Raw genomic sequence first — 19,417 nt, 5'->3', positions numbered from 1 at the left:
ACACATACATATACACACACACACACACATATACACACACACACATACCCACACACACACACATATATACATATACACATACACATATATACATACACACACACACATATATATATATATATCTGATCTCACTGAGTTGTGTGTTAGTAGAGCACTATCCTACTTGCTGTCCCTAGAATAAATCTGTCTGCTTTATACAAAATAATGCACAGCAAACACATATTAGTAACCAGATTTTACAATCATGCTAACCTACTGCTTTAAAATATATCACATGACATTTCTTCCAGAATAGAGTTATAAGATTATTTATGCTTGCCAATCAGATGAATTAAATGAGTTATAGTAAAGTATATGTTTGGGACACAAGTTTTTAACACAGATTATTATGCTACTGTTAAGTAGATTTTCAAAAACATTTAAATAAATGTTTCATTTTCTATGCCTTCTAAAATAAGATATTTACTTGCTACAAGAAACTACATCATCCAAACTCATCATAACTGACATATTTTATGAATAGAGTATTTTTCCTGAATCTGTGGTGTGTCAGTGTGATAACCTTGTCAATGTTTATACTAACTGCTTTCAGTTTCTCTGTGAAAATTCTGTGAGTGAAGCTTCTGAGGAAACTCATGGACACTATGCATGAGACAGCCCACATCCCAGATTGTCTCCCTTAACATTTTGGCGGGAAACTTATTAAAACTTGTGGCAAACATTCATTTTGTCAATAGAGTAAAATATTGTATTCATAGAAATTATTATAAATCATATTGGATAGTTATGCAGATTCTCAGAAAAAAAAGCCATCACACTCACACATACACACACACACACACACACACACACACATATATATATATATAAATATATATGATCTCACTGAGTTGTGTGTTAGTAGAGCACTATCCTACTTGCTGTCCCTAGAATAAATCTGTCTGCTTTATACAAAATAATGCACAGCAAACACATATTGGTAACCAGATTTTACAATCATGCTAACCTACTGCTTTAAAATATATCACATGACATTTCTTCCAGAATAGAGTTATAAGATTATTTATGTTTGTCAATCAGATGAATTAAATGAGTTATAGTAAAGTATATGTTTGGAACACAAATTTTTAACACAGATTATTATGCTGCTGTTAAGTAGATTTTCAAAGATATTTAAATAAATGTTTCATTTTTTATGCCTTCTAAAATAAGACATTTACTTACTACAAGAAACTACATCATTTAAACTCATTATAACGGACATATTTTATGAACAGAGTATTTTTCCTAAATCTGTGGTGTGTCAGTGTGATAACCTTGTCAATGTTTATACTAACTGCTTTCAGTTTCTCTGTGAGAATTCTGTGATTTGAAGATTCTGAGGTAACTCAAGGACATTGTGCATAAGACAGCCCACATCCCAGATTGTCTCTCTTAACATTTTGGCGGGAAACTTATTAAAAACTAGTGACAAACATTCATTTAGCAGTGTAAATGCATCTAAACATGACAGAACCTCCACAATGTATTCCACAGATCATCACAGCCTCTATGCAAGTGAAATTAAACTCAAAATTACCAACAAGCAATAAAACTCAGCATTCTTCTCCCAACTCAATTTTCATACAAATCCTATTATTCACTGTGCCCACACAGTCTAAAGCATTTCTATATATTAATAAAGAAAAGAAAAGAGAGTAGAAAATAAAAGGGAGTGAGGCAGAAATAAAAAATGTAAGAGAAAGCTGTAAGAAGTATATACAATGGAATGTTACTTACTGTTTATATTAATAGAGTTAAAAATAAAACATATTATTTACTCTTATTTAGTTCTGATTATTATTAGTTAAAGCATGACAGATTATTTACAAACAAGCATAAGCAGTATAATCAAGAAAGTATAATTAGAAATAGCATTTGAAGAACTTATAAACTTTTACAAGAAATAAATATGTTATTATTCTATTAATGATATTTTCATTACTGTTCTCTCCCTGCCCTCCCCCACCCTTTACCCACTACATAATCTAAATAGAATGTCATTGTTTAAACAAAAAAATAATAAAAGAAGAAGGAAAAAAAAAGGTAAAGATAAAAAAATGTATCAAATTACTAACCTTACTTTTTTCAGAAAGAAAAACAAATCGAGTCACAGCCTGCCATTAAATCCTCAGGCATTTTGACTGGTTATGAAACAAAACATTTCTTTGCACATAGAGAATAACTTTGATTAAATCTTTTCCAAAATATTTGTGGCTTTCTGGAAATGCAGGAACTATATTCAAAAAGATTAATAATGAACTAAAATGATGAGGGAGAAAAAACATATAACAAATCATTTGTTTTTAGTCTCTTCTTCTTCTCTGAAGTCTTCCAGGAAGCTTCAGTTGCCAATCTCTTTAATGAAGAACTAGCCCATTCCATTTCTTCTATTTTATCCAAAATCCTTTTTTCTTTGACAAACAGTAAAGCAGAGTCTAAATCATCGAAGACCTTAGGACCATCAGGAAGGAAGATTTTAAGCTTGGCAGGAAACAGAAGGTATGTTTTAAACTGTGCTTTTTTAAGCTCCCTTATTAGTGGCAGAAAAACTTTTCTTTTAGCAATTACCATGGAAGAATAGTCATTGTCAAAGCGCACAGTTGTCTCATTAAACTTAACAGGAGCTTTAGCCCAAGCAGATTTAAGAACCATCTCTTTATCAAAAGATGATAGAAATCTAACTATAACTGATCTAGGATAGTTTTTGTTAGAGTTAGTATTAGCTATAGATCTATCTGCTCTTTCGATACCAAAAGAGAATGCTTCTGGTAAATCTAAAGTTTTAGGGAGCCATGTTGTTAAAAAAGAAGTAATATTGTTACCTTCAATATTTTCTGACAGTCCAAAAATCCTAATGTTATTGCGCCTAGATCTATTTTCCAGGTCATCCAGCTTTGTTTGTAAATGTGTATTTTGTTTCAGCAGAAACTCAATGTTGATTTCCTGTTCTTGTATTTTATTTTCCATGTCATTCACAGCTTCTTCTATGCCTGTCATCTGGATCTTCTGTTGTTGCAGGTCCATATGTAACAAGTCTATTTGTTTTGTAGTTTTTCTATGAAAGTGTCTATTTTAGTATCCATTTTATCCATCTTAGCAGTAAGTTGCTGGACTATAATTATCAGAGACTGAAGTTCTTTCTTGATGCTGGAGTCTTGAGAATTTGTCTTACTGGAACTCATTTCAGACTGATAAACTGACAGGAAAATTTCCAAAGTAATTTCTGACAGGAATATTATTAAGATTTCCTTTCTTTTTTAGATATAGTTCAAGAACTATATAAAACAAACATATTTAGAAAGAAAATTACTTCAAGAATTAATTTTTTAAGTAATTAATTCCTGTCAATGTAATGAAATTGGTGGAGCTGAAGAAATCTGCTGCTATCCTGTGTTCATCCTTGGCCACGCCCCAGAGAGAATGTTTTGAATAACATACAAAACATAAAAATACAACTGCCCAAGTCAAATCCCAAACCCATATCTAACACTAAATTTAAAAAACTTCAAGTCAGAACAGCGAGCTGGTGGCCACTGATGATAAACAGACTAAATCAGAGTGGAACAGCTATAGCTGGACAAAACAAGGAAAGGCCATTTCCAATCAAATGCTGAAGAAACAGACTGGATAAATTGAAGGGAACATGCATTACTTTGTGACACATTTTGAAAATGTGGTCTTTACCGAAACATGACTTTTTATACCCAGTAAGGTGCAAGACACTGAAAACATTCCTGCATCACAAAACTTCCAATAAATGACTGTTATTTTATTTTATAAGCATATTGAGAAGTTGAACACATAATCCTTCCTGGCCATAACCAAAGTACAGGGTATCAATGTCAAATATAAATAATATGCATTTTGTTTCACAGCTCTCACTATATTAAAATATATGACGGGGGTAAATACATAGATGCACTTGAATCACAAAGCATTACAGAAGTAAATAACCACAGATGCAAGTCCAGTGATGCAGACACAGGCATACTCAGCATATGATGATTTATTTCAAACAAAGCCAGTCAGTAATATATCTGAACAAATAAAGATGGTGTTCTTTAACCCTAAGATATGTATCTTGTTCTTGCGGTTCTGTATAAAACCATGAGTACTCTGCTTTGATATACACCCTGTATAGCCTAAGTGCATACCAGGCTGAGTAAGCAGCTTTTATTAACTTAAGAAAATGAGACACAAATTAAGTACAAACACAGCAGCTACACTTCAGTGTATTTGTACAGTTTTAATAAAACTATTAGCACTTCTGGATATACAGGCTGATGACAGACATGGTAAATAAATTAGAGTGAACTGAGTAAATCATCCTTTTGAAATACTTGACTTTTTTGCTGTTCTACTGAGTAAATAAATTAGGGATCCCTATTAGATTATCAAAGTTTCAAAACTTCGAAATTCATAAGTCCGAGACCATATGATCAAAGTTTTGAAACTTCAAAACGTTTTGAATGGAGATCGCCGTACAGTACAGAACGGGAAACTTACCATTTTCCTCACTAAAGTGCGATCTCAGAGTTGGTATACTGAATTAGCAGGGGAGTAGGGAGGCTTGCCCACATGCAAAAACATAAAAAAAAATTTTGTTTTTGTTTTTTTATTTTTGAAGTTTCAAAACTTCGAGCATATGGTCTCGGCCTTATGAATTTCGAAGTTTTGAAACTTTGATAATCTGATAGGGATCCCTGTTGACTTGCATCTGTAATGTTCAGTACTGCCGTCAAAAAAGGTATCAGTCACTAAAATGTAATGAAAAAGTTGTTCAGGAAAAAGGTAAACACAAGACCAGCGGTAGTAACCACAAACATCATTAAGCTTCTGAAACAGCAAAGTGTACATGTGTCTGGTGTGTCAGACAAAGAGGAGAGTTGGTATAAAATGCAGTCAAAAGACAAAAGAAAGTTAGTTGATAAATTCAAAACTATGTTCATTTTTTTTCTTTCTGCTGATATAGTTGTGGCTGTGAACAAGACAAAGTTTCAGGTATTAAAAGTACTGAAACAGATTTTTGAAATAAGTTGTCTGCTACCAGGCTTGAAGCATTACTACCAGTCATTAGATAGTACTGATATAATTACAGATTGTATCCCACAAGGTTAATATGTGGGTGTAAGAACAAAGCATGACAAGTGGCGAAATGTTGAGGAGAATTAACCAAATTCATTAAGTGGATGATTAAATACTTGAACAACAGTGGGAAATTTTTGACTTTAAAAAGACCTTACAAAATTTAAATTGTTTGTTAGAACAACTGGATACATAAATAATCAGTGAAAACTAAATCATATAACTTACTTTGAATGTACTTTATGTACCGCTAAGCACTTCGCTAACAGATTCATCTCCATCTCATGTACCCCTTTAATTCTCCAATCAACCAAGAAACTGCTTCTCTAAAATCCTCTCTCCTTTTGCCTCCAATTAAGCTAAAACAGACACAATATGTGTTAAAAGAAACATTAAATCCCCCCCAAAAAAATACAACTGCTTAAATAAAATCCCAACCCCATATCTAACTTTAATTTAAACAAAAAGTTAAATAAAATAAAAAGTTAAACTGCCACCATCCACACAAAAAATAGTATTACCTGCAAAATGGGCAGGATCTTAAATCAGACTAAACTGCTAAATACATAACTATACTGTGGCCTAATACAACCTTCACTACACTAACAAACTTATAGAAACACCTTAAACCTTTATTAAAAATGGCTAAAGCTAGAGCAGAAAACCACACACAGACCATTCATAAAAGTCTGTGGAAAATACATATACACAAGTAAAGTTTATTGCTCACAAGTGAAACGAATGGAAAAGAATGCAAACTAAAAGAATATGCACGTATGCAATGTATGTATGTGTATATGTATATACAAATTTATTTATATATATATATATATATATATATATATATATATATATATATATATATATATAGTGTGTGTGTGTGTCTGCGTATATTACTATTTACAAACATACATTACATATATGTATTTACACATAAACATACATATCTGCACACACAGACACACACACACACACACACACACACACACACACACAGTCAAACTGAAGTGACACACACGTTTATTAAATTATAAGACTAGGGAGCTCTGTGTCCAGAGTTAAAGAAACTTGCTCTCTAATCTTTACAGTACAAAATATTGTATGCTGGGTTTATAAAGGTCCTAGTGTTCATTAACCTAGTATACACCTATGAACCTATATTTTGTAAAAGGAAAGAGAAAGCCAAGCAAGTGGACTTGTGGGGGAGATTGATGTCAAGGGAATTATAGTGGTGCTGATTTTACAATACATCCTTTTGCTTTAAAATGGCTCTGTTTACATGATTTATGTTTGTTAAAATGGTGTAATGTATGGAAATATTGCTGTATCATTTCATGGTTTTCTGCAGACTGGTAACCAGTGAAGCTAGACTCTGTAGGAGTTCTGGACAGATAAACTTTAAGGCACAATAACTTGTGGCTACATTTGGATGGCTATCCAGTGTGTTATATAAGGTTTTATGCCTAATTCCCCAAGTTTGTTTACAACACCTGAGTAGGGTACTGTATCAAATGCTTTAGCCAGGTCAAGGTATGCAGTACGCACAATTTTGCCCTCATCCATTGCCTTCTCAGAGAAGTCCACTAGGTTCAGTAGGCAAGTCCCACCTTTGTCAAAACCAAACTGGGTTGGGTCCAGTGTCTGAAGGTCTCCTAGGTCACTGTCAATCATTTCCACGATAATTCTTTCCATGACTTTGCATAGGAGACTAATCAGACTAATGGATCTGCAGTTCCCAGGATCTGTTGATGGTCTGCCCTTTGGCAGTGGGATGACTGTTGCAGTCCTCCATTCATGTGGCGTAAAGCGTATTCGGAGGCTATAGCTGAATACAGACTCCAGTGGCTCTGACTGGTCATATTTCAGGCTATTTATGGAGGCCTCCTAGGATATTATCAGGCCCAAATGAAGTTGTGTTCTTGGCCTTAGAGTGCATATATAGGCCTACTGAAAACTGGAAGGGTTATATTTGACAATATTTCCTAGGAGGCAGCTGGGAGTGAGAGGGGGTAAAGTTGGAGATGAATTTGTCAGCCAGTAGCTTTGCTATATTTCCTAGTTTCATAAACGTGACTCCACTTACCAAAACTTTGGCACACCTGCCTTTGAGATTTCAGACATAACTAAAGAAGGCCGTTAACGTTGTTCATGGCCCAGGAAGCTTTCTTTACCTCAAAACTGGTTTTGTTGGACTTAATTTAGTCCTCTTAGTTGTCATTTCAGTCTGATGAGAGAGGTTTATCTTTTTGGGTGCTGCACTTCCTAATTTTAGCTAGGACTTTTTTGTTTTTGTTGTATAACCTATTCAATTTAGGATTCCACCAGGATGGTTAGTTTTCTTTTTTTTTTTCATTTGTTTTGGGCATACATCTGATAAGCACAGCAGCTTATATGCAACAATTGACATGGCTGTACAGAGATTCTGAGTAATTCCCACATAGGTTGCTGCAACATCTGGGTTTAGTGGGGCTTAAAATTCTGACAGGTTATCGCTTAAAAAAAACGTAATTTGTGCAGGAGTATTTTCTGATTGTTACGGAGTTTACTGGGGTTAAAGAACTGAGTTTTATTTTGAAGGTGGCAGCTTTGTGGTCTGACCTTACCAAATAACACTTGGGGGTTGAAGCATTCTCCAATATTTGCAAGTACCAGGTTCCAATACGCTTGTACCTGAAGTGGGCATATGCATAATCTGGTCCAAAGTGTTCAGGTTTGCAAACTCTAGGAATCTCTGTGCCTGCAAATATGGAATCATGTAGAATTTTCAGTTTACAAAGGGATATTTAAAGTCCCCCATGAATATGGTATTGGTATTTGGTTAAATGGCAAGAGATTCCAAAAAGCATGAGCTATGAGTTTTGTGGGACACAGAGGGTTACCTATAGCTTGCTAGGATATGGTATGGGACTTTGTCTATGGTAATCTGGATGTGAAGACACTCCAGCTCATCATCCTGTTTAGTCAACCTAGAGGTATGTTTGTTATTGAAGTAGATCGAGACACCACCACCTTTTGTCCCTGTCTGTCCAGTTGCTAGTCTAAATGTGTGGAACACACTGAAGCCTTGCGTTGCCAGGGTACACTCCATGACCTTAAACTATGTCTTGTTAAATGCACAGATGTCCACATTTTCCACAGTGGGGAGGGATTGGAGGGCGTGGAGCTTCTTGTTTAGAGCTCTGACATTGAGCAGCAACACTAAGATTATCTTGCACTGATTCTACTATATAGAAAGGTTTGCCAACAGAGGACAACGTTTTGTCCAATATTTAAAAGCCTAGAGAGAATGGATGCAGATAGTCCTTTGCAAAATAACATGGTTTGTTAGCCATGTCCTCCCATGCCGACGAATCTACAGCATATCATATGTTGGCACAATAAAGGTGAAGAACAATGGGCCACTGAAGCAGTCTCATTCATCTCCACCTTTGCAACCAGGAAACTTATCATATAACCATCCTTTGGAATACTGCTGAAGTTTCCAGTACTGACTGGTGACTGTTCCAACCCTTCCTTAACCTCTAAAACTAAACAAACAAAAACAAGAAAATGCTCAATAGCGAGCAAGAATTCATTACAGCACAATGCAGTCACTAGCAGACATTACTGACGGTCATAATCCGGGAAAAGGGAGGAGGAGACTATTACTAGGCCAGTAAACTAGCCCAATGATTCTCTACTACATCTGCAAACCGTAAGAAAGAAATGGGTGTTCTTAACGTGAAAGTACAAATATCACAGGAAAGTGCAACAGTTCTTAGCCTGTAATGTCACTGGTGCAGCAAGTCTATGCCGGTGTCTGGTACTGTTCCTGTAAGGATTTATATATTTAATTTGCCTGTAATTTAGTAAACCTGACATAGAAATTGTGGCAAACGGCCATCAACACTGGTGTTAACATAGTGAATACTGAAGACTTTTGCAAGCTCCTGGTGCTGGTGTACACTAGATCTCATAGCTTTCTGATTTCCCAACCTTACAAACAAGGAGGGACTAAAGGAAAAAAATAGCAAGAAAAAGGAATAAGTACACAAAAAATCAATGAAAACACAGTTCACAGAATAATGGGTAACTTTTTTTTAAAATTAGATCTGATTTATGTACATTTTGCAGTCCGATGCAAGACCCACTATACACTAAAAGAATGAAAGGAAGACAAAGCAGTAATATTTTTGCTGAACTGTACTCCTGGTAGGGTTACCCACCTGTTTCTCTTCGCGAGGGACAGTCCCTGTTTGGGCTGTGTTCTGTGATAAAAGCTAAATAAATGGAAAATGTTCTGAAATTTTGGGATAAAAGATATTTTATAAGTTGTCTTTAATAGTTGCATAAAATAGGTATTTTATATCTGAAACACCTAAATGTGATATGCAATAGGGTCTATACTATGTAGAACTCACAGGAGTCCGAACATTGTAATATAGAATCCAAATGTTCGAAATACAAAAATAGCGATGCCACGGCACACCGATTTTTTTCCCCAGGGAAAAAAAATTGGTGGGCCATTTTCGGGGCTTTGCTATTTCCTGTACTGTGGTGCGATCTCGAAGTTGGTATATTTAAGTAAGGGGGTGTGGAGGCACAGCCCCCCACGTTGAGGGGGTGTTCGCCCCCTACATTAGTTTAAGTTTAAAGTGTAAGTGTTTGGTTTTTTTTGTACCGAAGAGTGATTTTTTTCCCTAGGATAAAAATCACTGTTCTGTGTTTTTGTAATACTTGGGTTTCGAACTTCATGGTTCGATATTACATCGTTTGAACTCCTATGAGTTTGACGATGTAATATAGACCCTATGCAATAGCATAAGTAATGGAAATGCTACAAGAATAAGCTTTTATTTTGGCAAAGAAGTGAAGCTCTGTCCTTTGCACGGGCTATGGGTATGTTTTGTTGTATGAAATCCCACTTTTTTTGGTAAAAAAAATCTCCCACTTTGGTCATTTGTAAAGGTGGCAACCCTAATTCCGGGTGATCTCTGCCCTACTCTGAGCAGGGCATAAATACTGAGTGTTAAAAATCATGACAGCCCACTGATGCCACAGAAACCAAACAATGAAAACTTGACTAGGATATGGTCATATCTAGTTACAATGTACTCAAAAGGTGTAAAGCAGATGAAAGAAGAATGTGCTTCACAGAAGTATGACCCATAGATGGCCAAAAGGAAGAGTGAGAGTGTGGTACCTGTGAGCAAAGGGTAGATGAACAAAGACATACAGCACAGTTGTTAAGTGTATTCTTACTTGAAAGAATTGCACAAAAAAAATTTTTGCTAACGGCCTGCATAAATTTTGGTTTACATATCTTCCGCTCCCCAGTGTTGTCTTTCAGAAAATAAAATACAGCTCACTAGCTTGTTGTGTTTCACTTCTATAACCACACAGAAAACCAAATATCTTCCGGCACCTGTGACAAATGACTGTCAGGCCACTAGTACAGACAGAAGACAAGCAGATAGTGGTAATTTTGAATAGAAGAAGAAAGGACGAGCCGGTTTCAATCAAAACTTTCAATATTCCAAATATATCTGGAGCCCTGCAGACACAACAACCATAATAAGTGTTATGCTGGACTCTGGTATGGATTAACTCAGCAGAAAAAAAAAAACACGAACAAATGGTCTCAAATGAGAGCAACATGACAAGATAAGAAATGAAGAGAATACAAGTACAAGGATCACTAATTCCATCCGAGCACTGCAAAGACACAAAAAAAAATGGCCTAAACTCTAGATGGCAAACTCAGATCAAGCAATTAAAAAAAAGTAGTACAATTCATGTTTAATGTATTCAAAACTAATAGTAAAGTGCCAAAGAATGACAAGCTCAGCAAATGCATAAGAGAAAAAAGCAGCCATTATGAATATGTAAAATGGCCACTGTTAAATATGAACCACAAAATGCATTCTGAGGTACTAATAAAACTATAATCACAACAAGACTAAGGATTTAACAGGAAAGGCAATGGAAAACAACCAGAAAGGCTATAAAGAATTGGGTTCTGTGCCAGTGGTCCAGTGGTCAACTACTTACAAGCCAAACCATTTGTTTTACTTCAGAAAACTGATTGTTTAGTTGTTTGTTCACCAACTTCAAGACCCTGTATAGTCAATGAAAACAAAAGGGCAAAGGACAACAGCCCTTTCAAAAAATGTATGCAACCTCCTAGTTAGAAAATTAAAGAGGGTATAGGGGCTCATTCCTAACAAGTGTGTGTGTGTGTGTGTGTGTGTGTGTGTGTGTGTGTGTGTGTGTGTGTGTGGTGGCAAGCCTAGTGCAAAAAACTTCTGTTTTCATGTTCTGTCTATTTATTTTTGTTGCCAAAGTATCCACAACAATATTTTTGAAGCTGAATTTATGAACAGTTGAAGCTTACTAAGTTGACATTGCAACTGAAATCCACAAAAGGTAAAGCTAGAACTCACAGAAAAGATCACCACAAGACAATACATAAAAGGGATAAAACATCTTTATATGCACAGAAATGAGGCAAAATAATTAAAAAGTTAAAATACATAATGATAAACAGAAAATAAGTGGAAGTCAAAAACATATACATAACTGAGGCTTATCCTCCTATTAAAGGCTGACAACCTACTAATGACCAACAAGTGCCCTTCACTGTCTTAAGTTTCAGACCTTGTGCATTTCCTTTACACCATTTTGCTCTAGGAGTGCTTCCTTGGTGTTAAGTTAAACACCATCTAAAAAAAGTGACAATAGTACTTCCTTAGTGCAACTCAACTATCTCACAAGTAAGAGTTATATTAACTGGAAACAGGTTTCCAAAAGCCAAACCTAGGTCAAGAAATAAGTTTTACTTAAATTTTTACTTCTGTGGTGCTGAGATTTCAAAACTGGCAATCACTGAACTGCTCAATGTACTACATTTTGTATAGAGTCAAAGTACTTGGCCCAGGTAACTGTAAGGAAAAATGCAGATACAGAAAATGTATCCAAACTCTGCATAGCACATTTGAAACCATGGCATGACTTAACCTTAAACTTAACCTCCTTATGTGTTATGGTCTTCAGCTGAGGTAAGTATTAAGATCATTCACCTAGGAAACATTACGGAAGTCTTCTTCAGAAAGAACCTTTGGCAATCTGGTTTTACCGAATCTGCAGAGATACAAAGTACCCAAACACAGACTACAACAGCAAATGCATATACTGTACATAAGAGGAGTGAAGGCGAGTGAGGAAAAAGCAAGCCAGTATGTTTAACCAACGTAGTGTGGAGCAGCACAGAAATACAGCTGAACAAAGCACTGCTAGAATACCTCCTCACAATATGGCTTACTTAACTGTCAATCAGCACACTGAAGTCCATTCAGTCCAACCTACAAAAATAAATGGACAGTCCATGAGCATTTTTTATGTAGGATGCAAACCCACTGTAACAACATGTAGTAAGCTATGGTCACCAAACCACTGTTTGCAACAGGTCACATGCTTTTACCTCATGAACTCAAACAGACTCGACTATGACACTTTATTCACCACCTAATTGAACACCACCAAGACTGGAGCTCATTCTCAATGGACTATAAATTATAAGGAAGTATGGTGTAATGGTATATCTAGTGCAAGGCACCAAAGACTGCTTGCACTGAAATTCCTGACTAGGTAGCAACAAAATAAATTTTATGTAGACTCTGGTGAACCCCAACTAAAGGTCCTCTAATGCAGGAGTCAAACTGTAGCAGTCAAATAACACATGCAGAAAAAAAAAGACAGAAGTTATACACAACAGCTATATCAAAACCACTCCTTCAGAACTTTACCTTATTTTACCACTCAAAAAAAAAGGAACGAGGCAAGTTTTCAAATCAGCTTTGAACGTTTCTGCAATCAAGTGGTCACCAACAAAGCAAAGTAGTGATTTCTTCAAACAAATCAATAAAACATTCTGTGCTCTGTTTGTGGATGGGCAGTGGGGATCTCCACCAGAAATGTATGTGGGGGGGGGGGGGGGGGGCTTGCAGCTGAAAGTCAAAAATGTGCCTATAGAAATCTTAAATGTAACTGCCCATTAGCATTAAAGCACCCTAGGAAAATGGGGCAATATCAATAAAATTAGAAAAAAATAAGTAAAAACTAATCATTGTCGTTTTTAAGTGGCTGAGTGGCTCTTTTCAACCACAAACGAACACATTTTACATGAGCTACAAAAAGAACACAAGAAACAATCAACTAAGTTATCATGTATCAAAAAATACAAAATACTATGTATCAAAATGTATTTTGCAAACTATAAAGAGAATACAAAAAGCAAGTACTAACAAAGTTCAGCGTAGGCTTGAAAGTTTGAAATTGTTATTAATAAATCATTTGCTTACTAGGATAGTCTGAATGTGCACAGCCCCTTTTCAGCTGAAACCATGACAGTAAGCTCACGCTCTAAACAAAATGCAAGGCAGTGTGTACTTACCTGTTAAAATTACATTTTACATAGTGCACATGAACAGTAAACATTTACAGCAGGCATAATTAGAATACTGAAACTACATTGTACAATAAACTGTAATTGAAAAACAATCTTTGAACTGTCACAATACATATATACATCTGATCTACTAACATACAGTTGCATTTTGGTCACACATGTTCAGCTACTTAAAATATGGCAAAACAAAGAAACTGTTATAGTTAACTAGATAGCAGGAATGGGAAGAATGTTTAATTAGTTCCCACGTCCTAGTTCAACAAGTACAAGAAAATAATAACAGGAGTAGAAATTAAGTGCTGATAGGATTCGGGCACAGGGAAAGAATGGCAAAGACATTTAGGATTACTTAAATTGTAAACAAGAACAATTTGCACACCATTAACAATAGGTGACTGGAGATCGACAGCAATGTAGCACCTTAGACCCATGGAAGATGGTAAAGCATTATTGACACAGTAACGTACGATGACATATTCAGATGATGTTTAGATACTATTAGCGGACCGGAGTTCCGCTGTGGTGACCCCTAAACGGGAAAAGCCGAAAGACACAAACATTTATGCATGCTTTGCTGACCACGTTAATCCCACTAAGCCAAATGCCTCGTTTCAGAGAAGGCCCAAGGTGGTACTTGTACTTCTTGCGTCTTTCGGCTTCTCCCGGTTAGGGGTCGCCACAGTGGAACTCCGGTCCGCTAATGATTGGCAGTAGATTTTTACGTGCCGAGTTGCCGGCCCCGACACACACCCTTCAACGAAGGTATGCCCATTCACGCATGTCCCCACACAGAAGACGCTCTAGCTGAGAATCGAACGGGACAACGTCTTACTGTGAGGCGACAACGCTTCCGCAACACCACCACCACAGTATCCAAGGTGGTACTTGCACTGATTAAGGTAAATTTGAACAGGGCACTGGGGAACTTTCAACTTTTTTCTGTAAGTGCAGTAGGCTTTTTTACATCCACCTGAGCTACCACCACCTCAGAGAGATGAAGCCACAGTTAACAAGGGTGGTACACTCAGGAGTTTCACCCAAAGCATGTCACATTCAGGAGTGTTGCACTTTCCCTTATGTTGCACTGCAGTGTAAGCATTGAAAAACAAGGCCTTGGAGTGATATTTCAGCTCCAAAAGGTGGTACACCAATGCCCCAGGCAAGCTTTTGAGTTTATCCACAAATGTTGTGGTATTATATGCTTGTTTCACTTCAGTGGGAATTTTGTTCTGTAGTTTACCCACACATACAACAACAAAAAACAACACACAATAATATGAATTAATAAACATACTTAGAGAACTGTTTGGTTATCTGCCTCTTCAACCATAAATAAATCATGCAAGTGTGTTTAACATTCAACCCTTACATTCTGAAACATTCATTGAGTGAAAAGGGTCCTCAGACCAGTCAACCTACTGCTGTTCTGTGTTAACAAATCAATATTTTTTGTATTACGGTGTATCTAGAAATCAGAGTGTAAAACACTGTTACACATACCTCTCGGTTGCCCAGATTTTTGCCCCATACGATCTGTGGTTTTCTGGCAAATAACTGAGAGCTGAAATCACTAAATAATAACTGACATTTCAGTTTCGGGCTGCATATCATTCTGGAAAAAAATGCATGTTGATGCAAAACCTGTTATTCTAACCACTAAAATCATAAGAACAGTATTTAAATATATATATCTCTGACTTCGGGCCTTTGCACCACATTATGTTTGGCTGTGTACAGATTTCTTGTGTTGAGAGGTATGATGCTAAATCACAACAAAATGCAGTAATTCTCAAGGATGGCGCTGGTCGTATATTCAGTGATGTGGGCATATTCCACAACGGGTTCACTCCAATTACACGAGTATTCAGGAATGAACGACTGAACACAACTAACCTGTGGTCGATGTTGAAGGCAATCGGAGAATGCAGAAGAGACATGCACGTACTCTGTCCAACAGGTTGCAAGTAGTGAACAACTAGATAAAACTGAACAGTCTCAGCATTGTATTACCCAATAGTTTAAGATCAGTAACATTTGAGGGATGTAAAATGCTAAGTAGCAGATTAAATGAAGAAATACCTGAAATAAGAACAAACTTGAAAATACAGTGTTATCTAAATCAAAGACAAGCATCTCATATCCTTTGATTATAAAGGACATAAGAATTGCACATCACTATAAACACGGGTCTTCGGGCTAACGAAACAGCTATACATATACTACTAAAACTGGTACCTGCGGCAACTAAGTGACGCGTCAGCACTAGTTCAAACCTAAACAGACTAGGGTTTCACACATGAAGGCCTCTGATATTTGATCAAACTAAACTCTGCAAAAGTTCTTCCAAAGAAGAAGCAAGTGACAGACCTGCTAGACACCGTTTATTTTCTCGGGGCGTTCAAATGATGGGCCAGTTTACCAACTTTACTATCATAATTTAAGTATCAGTGTTAAATAAATGCCGCACACACAAAATAATTGCTACAATAACACAGCAGTCCATGCTGTTTTTTTCCATACAGAGTCAAACCTACAACTGCACAAAACAAGTCAACACAGAAGAAAGACATTTTTACTAACTAAAGTTGATTTCTATACAAGAAGCTCAGAAAACCCAACCCCGTAGTAACTCCCCTTACCTGACAGGCAGCATATCATGCTAGCCGTTTGCTTTCCAGAATAGGCTGCTACATTTACCTACTGCTGTCATGTTATTTACTTCTGTCACAATGTCACATCATCGCTTTCCGGATTTTGCTTTTACACACATTTTCTGAGAGAAGCTAATTGAGTGACGTTAGCAAAAAAAGTCCCACCCCTTCATTGAGCGCAGGCGCTGTACTTTAGACTACACAGCCGAACCAGTATATGTAAACAATAGCAAGAATTTGCATGTGACCTCTGACCCTCAGACTTCTTCCGGTGAGGTCTAGTGGAAGGTTGAACATGTGAGATGTACTAAGTGTGGTACTGTTTTCAGTAATTTGTAATGTGTAGATGTTAATTGTGGCTGTAATGGAAAAACGTCGCTTAGTAGGGCAGGACATGGAGTCATATAAATGTAAACAGAAGCCCAAGTCGCGATCTAGTGAGCTGTTGGCTGTGGGCAGTAGACCAGGTAAGACTGCAAATACAAAGTTCGTACTTTTATTAAGCCAGCGAGTTACCGAATGACATCTGCGTGTTCTTTAATGTGTGACGCTGGCTCATAGCTAGGGTTACCACCTGTCCCACTTTGAGAGGGACAGTCCCTCTTTGGGCAGTTGTTCCTGACAAAAAATATTAAAAAGGGCAAATGTCCTGAGATTTTAGGACATAATTATGTCTCATATTTTATGTAATAGTTGCATAAAATAGTTATTTCTGTATCTAAAATACCTAAATGTTGCAAGAAACATAATAAGCAACTAAACTGCTACAAGAATAAGCTTTTATTTAGGAAAAAAGTTAAGTTCTAACCTTTGTACTGACCGTGGGTATGTGTCAGCCTGTAAAATCTGATGTGTGTCCCGAAAATGTCCCACTTTGGCCATTTGAAAAGGTACCCTACTCATAGCACACAGCTCTCATCTTCTCTGCTCAAGAGTCATAGACAAAGTAAAAACTAATGAGTTATAACTGCCCCAAATTAGTGATTAAGTTAGTTAACATATATTAGATCAGCATTAATTTTGTTTATAATATTACATTTGAAAGTACCATATCTGTCATTAATGACTGTTCCCAGTCCTCGGTGAATTATGGGAAAATCAGCAGTTTTACGGGGTAAGGGACAAATGTGAGTTAATAATAAGGGACATTATGCAAAATCAAGGACAATGTCATTTGTTGTCTTTTTCTTTCATTACCACTGGGCAAAGCCCCTTTTCATGTGTTAACAGTAGAAATATACGGATTAGCGCTAACGTATGTATAGTTTTACAAGTAATCCCTTGGGACATGCACGAAGTAGCACAACGTGTAAGATCACTGCCCATTTGTGGAGCGTTCTTTGTTTATTTTACAGTGTGTGTGTATATGTAGTCATAGTTTAGTTTTAGTACTGTACACGAACAGTAACTGAGGCATATGCATATTGTATCCTAGTAGCTAAATTCAGTTGAGTCCTGGACTATAAAGTAAAGTAAAGTGTGAGGATTTTTACATTAGTGTAATCTGACAGCATAACTATGGGGTTAGTACAAGGGCAGGACTATTTTCTTAGTAGGTGTTTTCACTGAGATATTAAATTTTAGATGGCATGGGATCTTGAATAAGAAGTGACCTTAGTGATGGGGTTATTACAGGACCATTTTGTTGGTATAAAGGTTTTCAGTGAAATTTTAATTAGTATATAAGAGTATACAGCAAAGTGAAAACCAGTTGCAGGTGTGGGGCCTTTTAATTTAAGGAGTCTGTATGTTTGTCAATTTTTCCTTGATATTTCACATGCTTTTTTATGCTGTGGTGACTTTTGCTTAATCTGAAACATCTTAATGTTATAAAGAAAGTGGAGTCAGATACATTTATTTGACATGAACCTTTTATTTCGGCAGCAAAGTAAAAGTCTTTTGCATTAGTTGAGGGTGTCATCTGTCACATACGGTCTCAGATTTCAGAAAGAAATGCCCCAACTGTGAACTGAAAAAGCATCAAGACTGGTGAACATTGTATTTTCCCATGAAGATTAATTAAAGCTGCATGGCCCTTCTGAAGTTGGATAGCTGTTTAAGAAATGTTTAAGCATGATTAATTTTTTATAATATTTCATACAACAGATAGCCCTCCTTTAACTCTTCTTCCATTCCTTTATAGTGATATGAAAGTGTGTACTGGTCATGAGCAACATCTCTGGATCACTGAGCCCACTAACTTTCTGCTCTTTGTGACCTTTATTATATATAAGTTTAATTTAACAACATATTCTGTGTTGTAGACACAGCTGAGTGTGAATTACTTGACATGTGGCAGCACTAAAACTGGTGACTAAACAGAATTTGAAGAAATTAGCAGTGTATGGTTATAAACTGTAATCTGACGTATTCACAAGAGTAGATACATATATTGTGTATTAATCACTTCCTGAGACCAAATGTCAGAGTTACTAAAATAAAGTAACACTTTCTGTTCAGACAGGGTCCGTCACCCCTTTAGCACTCCCTCCCGACAGCTCAACTGACTAGAACTTCCTAACCTATTATTACTAATACAACTTTCACTTGCCCATAAAATCATATTCAACCCTACCGACTGGCCAGCTCTATCAAACCTAGTCCAGCCAAACACAAACTGTAGACTCTACTCAGGTTGTCCAACAAACTAATGTTAAAGTAACCCAGTCTCACAGCTATCACGGAGACTTAGGGTAGAATGTAAACCTGTTTGTTTTTGTGTAGCATAGGGGTTTCTTTACTTGTGAGTTGTGGAAGAGGCTGAACACTAGTCTTTTTTTTTTATTTATTGAAGAGGGAAAACAATGATTGAAGGGGGGCCGGCAGTTCAAGCAGCTGTTATAGTTTAAGTGACCTCCTCATCTCACCTACTTGGCTACCATGTTTTTGTATTCTTAAACACCATGGTTCTTTAGTGTTCTCCCTCCTCTTTTACAAGTGGGATAGCACTCAACGCCTATGTCATTAGCTCCCATTAGTGAACTCTGTAGGATCATATTGTGAAGGCTTTCCTCTTAAATTAAATGTCCAATAACATACCATTAGTTTCTTCATATCCATTTTCTTTACAGTGTTAACCATTTTCTTCCCCTTTACTTTTAAAATTTCCAATTTACTGTTACTTAGTATTGTCCTGTAAAATTATTGTAAACTGAAAAAATAGAGAACACACAATTTGAATAAAATAAAGCTT

The 19,417-nt window shown here is 36.4% G+C and overlaps 2 protein-coding genes across 2 annotated transcripts in view; one reads left to right on the top strand and one right to left on the bottom strand.

The window, feature by feature from the left end:
- The window catches only part of SLC41A2 (solute carrier family 41 member 2), a 1,208,246-nt gene extending 1,191,849 nt beyond the window's left edge, over positions 1-16,397 (bottom strand). The window contains exon 1 of the mRNA XM_044087830.1: positions 16,213-16,397. The gene's annotated coding sequence lies outside the window, so the exon portion shown is untranslated. The remainder of the gene's footprint in view (positions 1-16,212) is intronic.
- Positions 16,398-16,495: 98 nt separating this feature from the next.
- NOPCHAP1 (NOP protein chaperone 1) overlaps positions 16,496-19,417 on the top strand; it is a 45,440-nt gene continuing 42,518 nt past the window's right edge. Inside the window, exon 1 of the mRNA XM_044087832.1 lies at positions 16,496-16,691. Coding sequence (XP_043943767.1) covers positions 16,571-16,691 — 121 coding nt within the window. The 5' untranslated portion in view covers positions 16,496-16,570. The remainder of the gene's footprint in view (positions 16,692-19,417) is intronic.

The sequence above is a fragment of the Protopterus annectens genome, chromosome 11.part0, assembly GCF_019279795.1.
Source record: "Protopterus annectens isolate FY-2018-M chromosome 11.part0, PAN1.0, whole genome shotgun sequence".
Classification (NCBI taxonomy): Eukaryota; Metazoa; Chordata; order Ceratodontiformes; family Protopteridae; genus Protopterus; species Protopterus annectens.
This window is presented reverse-complemented; position numbering and strand designations above follow the sequence as displayed.